This window comes from Phragmites australis, chromosome 6 (assembly GCF_958298935.1).
Source record: "Phragmites australis chromosome 6, lpPhrAust1.1, whole genome shotgun sequence".
Classification (NCBI taxonomy): Eukaryota; Viridiplantae; Streptophyta; class Magnoliopsida; order Poales; family Poaceae; genus Phragmites; species Phragmites australis.
In genome coordinates, this window is record NC_084926.1 from 41378071 (window position 1) to 41387858 (window position 9788).

Here is a 9788-nt window from a genome sequence, read left to right on the forward strand (position 1 = left end):
AGAAATTTCTCTTAAAGTTGTACTTTGGTGGATGACATTCTTTATTGAAAAGGTGCTCACAGAGTACTCACGAAATGTATCTATCAGAAGCAGGGTAGAGAACTACTTGAAGAAATTCATGGAAAGGTGTGTGGAGCTCACGCTTCCTTCTGAAACCTGGTCGGAAAGGCTTTTAGACAAGATTTATATTGGCCTACGACTATCTATGATGCGAGCGAGTTGGTAAAAAAGTGTGCAATCTGTGAATTTCATAACATAAGAGTACATCTACCCGTTCAAGTCTTACAGACGATCCCTTTGTCGTGCCCATTTGCAACTTGGGGGATAGATATTATGGGGCCCTTCCCGGTGGCACCAGGGGGCTTCAAGTTTCTATTCATTATAATTGACATATTTACCAAGTGGATTGAAGCTGAGCCCGTCAGAAAAATCATATCAACAATCGCGAAGAAATCTATAACGAAAAGTGTTATGACAAGATTCGATGTCCTAAGTAGGATCATCACCAACAACGGTACTCAATTCTTCAGCGCAACGTTTATCGATTACTGTGAGGAACTCGGCACTACAGTCTGCTTTGCGTCCGTAGCACATTCACAAAGTAATAGACAGGTCAAGCGGGCAAATGGCATAGTACTTCAGGGAATCGAAACCCGTGTCTTCAACCGCTTATTCACCTATGCTAAATTTAGGTTTACGAATTGTCTAATGTACTCTGGGCACTTCAAACAACGTCCAGTAGGGCAAAGGGTGAAACATCTTTCTTCCTAGTCTACGGGGTTGAAACAATGCTACCTTGCAAACTAAAGATTAAATCTTCTGGAGTCGAGTTATACGCCGATAAGGATAAAATCCCGAGAAGACAAGATGACCTCAATGCTCTCAAAGAAAAAAGGACACATATATTGATAAGATCAGCACGGTGCCAACAAGCTCTCCAATGCTACCATGACTAGAACATCCATAAAAGATCTTTCCAACCCGGAGATCTAGTTCTACATCTCGTATAAAGCCAGAAAAATAAAAAAAGCTATCTCCGAAGTGGGAAAGTCCTTATAGGGTGGTCGAATCTAATCCAGGGTCGTAGGATAGCTATGAAAGATGGTCAATTCCTTTAAAACCTTTGGAATGTCGATCAACTCTATAAGTTCTATGTGTAAGTACTTAGAATATATTTATTTTTATAATATCAGTTATCATATTATTAATAGATATCTTTTCACCTATATTTGATTAAATGCCTTAAAAAACTGAGATAAGCCATAAATCGGGAACTTACACCCACGTGCACACTCGGTTTTTTGGACTACCCATATGGAAATCCTACCCCGATAGCCAGTCGGGGGCTTCATACATGTTAGAAGTACAAAACTTGTTGTGCGTATCTTTTTCTATTGAGAAGAGAAGTATTTTCTTTAAGGATTGCAGAGAACCTTATCGGATCTCTAAGTGCATGAAAACTTAAATGTTTTCTTGGAGTTGAGCCTAAGGTTGTCACTTGTCGTCTTTAATAGGAACGCCGTGAGTCGCAACCCTTTCTTCAACCTCCTTGTCAGCGGAGACGTCGATCACCTCCACCACTGAACCCGACTTTGTAGGAGACGATGGAGTGAGGGGTGTGTACTCAGGGGAAGAAGTTGAGTAGTCGGGAGAAGAGGACGTGTACTCAGGAGAAGGAGGAGAATTTATTGTCAAACTTGAGTGTAGTGCAACTAAGATCTGACGCCCGAAGGTTTATATAAACCAATTGGTCATGAGGTGAGACGCCTCACCTACCAAGCTTTAACTATGGGCGCAGCTGCGTTATGAGTCACAAGCTCCCAAGCAACGCTTAGTCATCAAAGCTACGTCTTTTCTGCTGGCTGTGGATAAAGAGGCGGACTCCAGTGCAGTTGTTTACTCGTTGAATTTTCCAGGGCATAACAGCAGTCGAAGGGATGGAACAATGATCCCTTCGCATTAATGACAGATAATCTTTTTCACCACCACACAAACTTCTCGCTGCCACAGTTCAACTTCCGAGCCTAGCCAGCGACGAGCCTTATCTCCCTTGTACTTGGAAATGATGGGATAATTTTTCGAGACAACTAGAGAATCTACCCGGACAGAGTACCTTCTTGAGAACTCTCGTGAGAACTTGGAGGCGTTTGAAATCCTGAGTAGGTGATCTTAAAGACCCAAGAAACCCGGATAGATATTTTATCCGAATCGAAAGTTCGAGTTTACTCGATGATATGGTCGGGCAAGGCTTATCTTTGCTGGCTATATACTTGAACCATCAAAGCCTCATTTCACGTGATGATGGAGAGCTTGACGATGAATAATAGATAATTACTACATTTGGGTACCCAAGGTGTCCCGTAATTCTCCGAGCATATCTTTATCTTTGGATAGGTGATCCCCAGAAGAAAGAAAACTACTTGCAGATACCAAAGACGTCCCGTATCCAGGAAGGTCTATCTCCAAAAATAGAAAGGGAGAGTACAGAGGATGTAAGACATCCTCATATATATATGGAACAGAGGGGCCATGCGGGGAGAGAGGCGAGAGTGAGATGCGTTCTTTCTCCACCTAGTTTCGATCTAACCCGTTGTCCCCCTTAGTTTGGAGAGTGCTCATCCCAACGTTGAGGAAGAGCACCGCTATTTTTACTGTCATTTTCATAACTCACATACAACTCCGAATACGAGGGTTGAAATAACTTGGATAGTGGCTAAAAATGAATTAAATGTCGAATTACACGCTTGGAACTGAGTAGCATGCAAATACCAGATTTTTTGTTCTATGCTAGTCATATGCAAATCTTGCAAGCTTACCTTTTTTTTTAAATAACCCAGCCTTCAGACGTTGGATTTTTAAATACAATGCGATCCTATATGTACAGCCTTCATTAGAGATTCAGCTGGGTGCGGGATGGGAGATCGAACCCCGCCGGGTTCGACTCCACCGTGGTGTTGCCCTATGCTCCTTGCGTATCCACATGGGAACCAGAAAAAATCCCAACACATATCCATGCAAGCCTCCGCGCTCAAACACGGGCTGGCACGGGCGTAGCGGCCGTTCTTCCCAACCGAGCCAACGCTCGGATAACTTGCAAGCTTACCTACCAGCATCAGAACTGTAATCCAAGCTTTCATGATGAAATTCCACCAGGCCACAGAGTGACAGATAGATGAACCAAAAAAAAAAGAACATTTCACTGTAGACTTCCAAGGTTCGGCCCATCAATCTTTGCTTTACCGGCCAGATTAAGGGTATGTTTGATTCACTACACATTACCACACATCTTTACTAAACCATGCCTAAAGTGAATTTGTTCGCCACACATTAGCCAAGGTTTGGCAAAGTTTTGAATCTCCGATAGGTGAGATCAAAGGTTAAAAAATTATGACAACAAACCAAACAGCTGACAAAAAAATCTTGCAAAGCGTGACAGCAAACCAAACATATGCCCTAACAACACAGACAATTGGCAACTATTTGGCTCATACAGAACTTGCCAGCCCAACCAAAACAGAACTCAAGATTTGCATGGAGTATAAATCTCGGATACCTGATAGGCAAATCTGCTTTAGTTGTAACTGGAGGAACCATAGACCCACAAACCAGACAGAAATAAGTAACAGTGTTCTCACAGACATCATCTTAACATGTAACATTTCACTTAATTGAACAAAATAACATGAATAAATTAATCTAAATCCACTGCAGTTTGAGCTGAAACTAGCTTCAGCTCCGATGCACTAGGCAAAACAACGTCAAGGAGCCAAATTAGTCTTTGCTTTAGCTACAACGTGGCTTATCACTTAGGACTATAATGGTACTAAACCCTGTAGTCATCTAACAACTTATCAATTATGTGTCATTCTTCAAGGATGACGTGGCGATGCCCAATCTAGCCTGCTACCCTGCTTCCGCTATGTACACTTTGTTATTCGGTTAACAAAGTTGCAGTAATCTGGAGCGATCAATGAACTGATGATACATTGGCAGTGTCCTGTGGAGGGAGGTTGAGATCTGGTAGCGCAAAGCTGTCTGACTGCGTAACCGACTGTTGATCAAACGGCTGCTTTCCTTTCTGCTCTTTTGATGTGATTCCATTCTGCGTGTTCGATTGCGCTAATCTTGTCTGCACAATGACAACATAATGTTAGATGTCTATTGTTCCCAATTCGATGCGGACAGAACTATTAAGATAAATACAAATTAAACATCTAGAGGCATTTTTAGAAGAAAATAAACTACTTTATATGCAAGAAGATTACATAAAAAATAATGTGAGAACAAAAAAATGAAATACACATGAATTGCAGCCAGACACTGAATATTGGCTGAATAATGGCTGATTATTCATGAAAAGCATTGGCCACCCCATTCTTCCGTTCACGACAAAAAGATCAAGCACAGCTTACACAGAGGTATTTACATGGGGTTATCGGATCGAATAATTTATCTATTACATACATGTTGAACTGGGAAGAGGCGAAGCCAGATATGACCTAACCTATTACAAACGTGAAGCTGCAATGGCTCATGTGACTGGGATGGGTATGGTGATCCCACCCAGCTCAAAACCAAACATGAGTAAAAGTAAATGGCCCATGGACTCCCCAAAATCAACATGTACTGAATAGGAATTAATGGGTTTGAAACACCTCGACAGATCCAGAATGTTGGTCATTATAATGGCTGGACCCAGCACTGTCTCATGGTACAAACTATCACAGAAGAGGAAAAAGGCCACCATTAAAAACAAGTGGCCCTGCTGGTTGCAACTGCATTTCAACTGAACCAGATAGGATTAGGTAAGAATGTTACTTTAGCTGCAGTATCTGAAGTTTAGAAAAGTTGCTTTTTAGCGGTAGCTCATTGCATCCATAGACATCATTAAAGAAGGTGAAGGCTGCATGGTTACCATTTCTGGAAGTTATGCTTGTTAGGATTTGGGTTGTGAAGTTTATATTCCAAGGAATGTTCGTATATGTTTTGGGGAGATGATTTAAACACAGATAATGCCTTCCAGTATCAAGGAAGCCAGTTATCATACTAAAAAAATCTCAAACTGGAATCCTAGGAAAATGATTATTTGAGGAGCAGATATTACATCCATTTTAACATTTTTATGAGTGTTCATGCAATGGTGGCTGCGCTTTGCATTTTTATTGTCTGTATACACATAATACTTCAATCAATAGACAGAAAAAACCATTGAGTCCATTTTTGTGGGAAACCAGTGAAGATTCGCTGTGACAAAGAAAGCAACAGCAAATATAACAAGGGTGGGCTTGGCATAAACAAGGTATCCCTACAGTTAATGAAAATACCAAATTATACTAAACTGACAACTTAGTTGTGTCCCCCTTCTTCCATTGGGAGAAGTGTGCTGTTCTTAATCCTTATTGTTGTCATGTCATAGGTTATCAGCAAACACAATCTGTCAATTGTCTCCTTCACCACTGAGAAACCGAAAGTAACACAGGCGTGTTGCTTCTGATTCTGGATGTGAGACCATTTATATCTACCCTGGTCCCACATGTCAATCAGTCCATTTATTCAGAACAGTTGACACCTTGCCGTGATGGTCCTAATCCTTGAGTTAACAACTCAATACTATGTTGGTGAGTGTCAATTCATCCAACAAGACACGAATACTGGGGTTCTCAGGGTGCAACATGCATAAAGAAAATTGACAACACAAATGCACAGGCATGTTGATAACCATATTGCTATTGCTGATCATGGGTAGTGATCCATATATCACGAGTGTCATAATAAGGAAATCCAAGTGTTTGTTCAATCAAAATTTAGGCCATAGTTTTGCTCAGAATGATCAGAATCAGATAGTATTCTATACGCTTATTGCAAAGGCCTCTTGGCACAAGAAGCAGGAATCAGGAATCTAACTAGAATTTTTTCCTGAAAAACATGGATTTTCTTCATTGCATGGCGCCCTCTAATGAGCGGCTGTAGGTAGAATGCAGCGCTCTATCTGGTCAAAAGTGGAATTACTAACAATCACTTTCACATACAGCTGAGATCCAAGGTTTATTCAGAGATTTTTTTTTCTCCAAAAACATATGAAATTTCCATCTAACATAGCCCATCATCTACCCTACGTTCCTACCAATCACTCCAGCCAATGGCAGATGGGAGGGAGGAAATGATGCTGGCCGCAAACTTGTACACCGTTTAGCATCTAGCCTGCGGATAGCTTACAAACTAAAGCACCTAAAATATATCGCAGAATTATATGAACCGCAACCTTTGGAGGATTAAAGAATTCCAATACTGTCAATATAAAATCTATAACTTATGCTTTAAGCCAAAACAAGGAAGATAGCCCTTTCATAAGCCATTCCACCAACATATATCATTTGGTGGCCCACATGACACAAACGAAAAATAGAAACAGATTACAATTGATGTTACCTCAAGCTTGTCATTTTCTTTTGACAGCACGTTGCAAGCTCTCTGCAAAGACCGCATCTCCTGCATACATAGCCAAGCAAGATCCAATGACAATCTCACAATCAGTAAAACTGGCCCGTAATATTCTCTAAAAGAATTTAGTAAAGAATGATTTATCACCTCGCGGAGGCTCTCATTCTCCACCGCAAGAGACCGCACCAGCTGCTGGACCTCCGGAAGCCTCTGCATACAAACCAAACGTTAAACCAAATTAAGCCACAAGGACAAGATGCAGAGGACATGCTCTGTATTTAAAAAAAATTGAGCTTTCAGATCACAGGACCATCTTGATGATGAAGTTGATCTTTTTGGTCAGTACACCTTTGTAGCTTTGTCCTTAAGGTTCCACTCTGTATCCTCCCTCACCCTCCCACCCTTTCAAACGCCATAACATAGAAGCTGCTGCTTTATTCTAAACTGGTACAAGCGTAGTTCAACAACCACTAAAACAGCCCTTTTTCTTGCGAATGGGTGGCAAGCTGGCACTCCGACCTGGTCAAGACTTTCTTTTGATAAGGCCAGTAAAGCGCGTACACAAACCTTTGACTTTTCACGGAAAAAAATACATAACGATTTTTTATTTTTCAGTCTTGGACGTGTAACTTTGACTACTATTTTCTATTAGAATATAATTATGATATCTAATAAAATATAATGTTATGAAAATATATTTCAAGATAAATCTATACGTATGATTTTTATGTTTCCAAACTAAATATTTTAGAAGTTATTGATGGTCAAAGTTTTAAAAGTTTGACCAAATCTTGATCAAAACGTTAAGTATTACTGACCGAGGAAGTACTTTTTCTAAAAACACAGTTTCTAAAACTGTTTTCCAGTCACCCTCGCACCAACCCATCAGTCACGCTGGATCATATGCAGATTAGCATGTAGGAGCGTATATGACTTGTGAGAGCAAGGAGCTCACAATTTTCTTCCGTGGTCGCTGACCGGTGGGCCGTGGAGCGGGGGTCATGAAGGTCAACCGCGGACGTCCGATGTAGCCCACCTGCAGTGAGGGGAAGGAAGCCATAAGACCATGGCCAATCAATCAGCACAAGCATCCAACCAAACACACACACAAGTACTCGATGCTGGCATGAACTGATGAACAAGGCTGGCCACCGGCCATAGCTGTCCAACAACATCACGGATACAGAATCACATAGCAGCATCGTAGAAGACAACGTACAATACAAGAAGCAAATCACATAGCAGTATCACAGAAAAGAGCACACGACATAAGCATGCTTAAGGAATGGCTCCCGATCCACGGCCTCCTCCTAACTCCCAGCTAGAATATCCCATCCACCCACCAATCAGGAAACCACATGGTGATGAGACACGCACGACAAACCTATCCGTTATTCTACTATCGTTCCTCCTGCAGCCGAAAAAGTAGGCTAAAAAAATTCATCCATCGATGAGTCCATTTCTAGTTAGGCCAGAAACACATCGGCCTAACTACCATCCGACGCAACACCATAACAGAGACCCACGCCTCCAATCTCTGCTTCCGACGGTGCATTACAGGTGGGCCCCGCGAAAGGCCCCTTTCCTCAAAAGGGAAAAAGGAGAACCCACTCTGTAGGGAAGGAGACGTGTCCGCTGACACTCTCAGCGGGCCCTGTGTGTCATCCGAAAGGGAGGGCCCTTATGCCAACACCTTAGAAAGAACCAAGAGGTTATTTCTAATTTTTGAGAATTTATTTAAGGAATTAAAAATTACTAAAAGTTATAAAATAAGTTTTTTGGAAACCTTTAATTAAATATTGGCTTAGTCTTTTTGAATCAAACCAACTAAAATAGGTTACTAGTGAGCTCTAATTTGTTTATAAAACATTTAAAAAATTTAGACTACTCTTATAATCTTAGATAAAATCAAAAGTTAAATGGAAAAATACACATGTACATATACGATACACGAGCTCTTGCATTCGCTCAGCATGGCTCACGAGAAACGCGATCAAAATCCGTTTAAGAGAAGCCAGTCTCACACACCAAACACGCCAACTTGCATCGGCTCGGGCGCCCAGCGCTCGACAGGCAACCGACCACGCCCTTTAACTCCCGCGTTTGACTCTGTCTACGAGCACTACACCCAGATGGGCCCACCGGCTGCACGCTCCCACCACACGAGCAATTGCACCGGAGGATAAATGACGGAGAAAATGACTGCGCTGCCCCCGGGAACGAGGCGCTCCGTGGGGACCTCGCCTCGCAAGGCGAGGGGCAGCTTGGGGCAATCTGGCGGCACGGAAGGTACGGAACGCCCAGCTCCAGCCGCACCGACCGGCTTCTGTGAGTTGCCGGAATTACCCCACATCCCATAGGAGTCAACCATCGGCACATAAAGAACCCCACGCCCACTGTAAAAAATGCTGAAAATTTCTTCTTCTTTGAAAATTTTGCAAATCCAACGTAGGAATCAGGAAAATTTTGGATAAACGGATGAATCAGAAAGAGAATGTGGATCCGTGAAGCGAAAAGGGGACGGGGACTTGGCGTCCGCAGCAAGCAAAAGGAAAATTTTGAGTAATGGAGCGATGAGATGAGTGTATGGAACTGGAAGGGGAGAAGAAGAGTGGAGAAGCCGGTGTTTGAGTGGCAAAGGGAAGGGATTTTTGCTGACCAGTACGGGCAGTTTCGTCACGGTAACCAAAAAAGGGAAAAGGGTAAAAAGAAAGCTCTGAAAGAGCACAGGGGATAGGAGAGAGAAGTACTGTCGGTGGGGGGACGGAGGAGAACCAAAGCAGGCGGTGGCGCAGAGATGAGAGAGAGGAGGGGGTGTGTCTGTGCAGGTACGAACCTTAGTCGCCGGCGCGCGGCGGTTCCCCGGCGAGCAGAAGCCGCCGTCCTCGCCGCCGCTGGTGGACGCGCCGGAGCCGGAGCCGCCGCTGTAGTCAAGAGGCGACGCCGGGCTGGCCCGGGCCCACCTCCCCTTCCCCGAGGCCGTCGCCGCCGACCCCGCCGACGGCGAGCGGCGGCGCGACCGCTTCCCCCTTGCCACGGCCGGCCAGATCAGCTCCCCCTCCATCGACGGCGACGGCGCCTGCTTGCACCACGGCGGCGTCCACCCGGCGAGGTTGGCCCTTCGGAGCGAGCAGATGATGTCGGCGGCGAGCTCGTCCGCGTCAGCGTCGGCGGCTGCCATGGCAACGCAGGCGTAGCTCAGCTAGGGGTCTATTAACTAAACCCCGACGGCGACGAGGAGAGAGAGAAAGAGAGGTGGAGGTGTGGGTGGGGAGAAGGCAGGCGAGTGGAATGAGGTGGGATGTGGGGGGCGTGGAGGTGAAGTGGTGAACCAAGGCCGCGGCGCG

The 9788-nt window shown here is 43.9% G+C and overlaps 1 protein-coding gene across 2 annotated transcripts; it reads right to left on the reverse strand.

Moving 5' to 3' along the window:
• Positions 1 to 3534: 3534 nt before the first annotated feature.
• On the reverse strand, positions 3535 to 9788 carry LOC133922531 (uncharacterized). 2 transcript variants are annotated; one of them, XM_062367901.1, is made up of 5 exons: positions 9278 to 9785; positions 7397 to 7477; positions 6589 to 6651; positions 6430 to 6489; positions 3535 to 4129 (listed from the first exon to the last, which is right to left on the reverse strand). In XM_062367901.1, exons 1-5 carry the CDS (start codon positions 9620 to 9622, stop codon positions 3968 to 3970), a joined length of 711 nt encoding a protein of 236 aa, XP_062223885.1. In that variant the 5' UTR covers positions 9623 to 9785; the 3' UTR covers positions 3535 to 3967. The 2 variants fall into 2 exon arrangements, with proteins under 2 accessions (XP_062223885.1, XP_062223884.1); XM_062367900.1 differs by having other exon boundaries at positions 6430 to 6651; positions 9278 to 9788.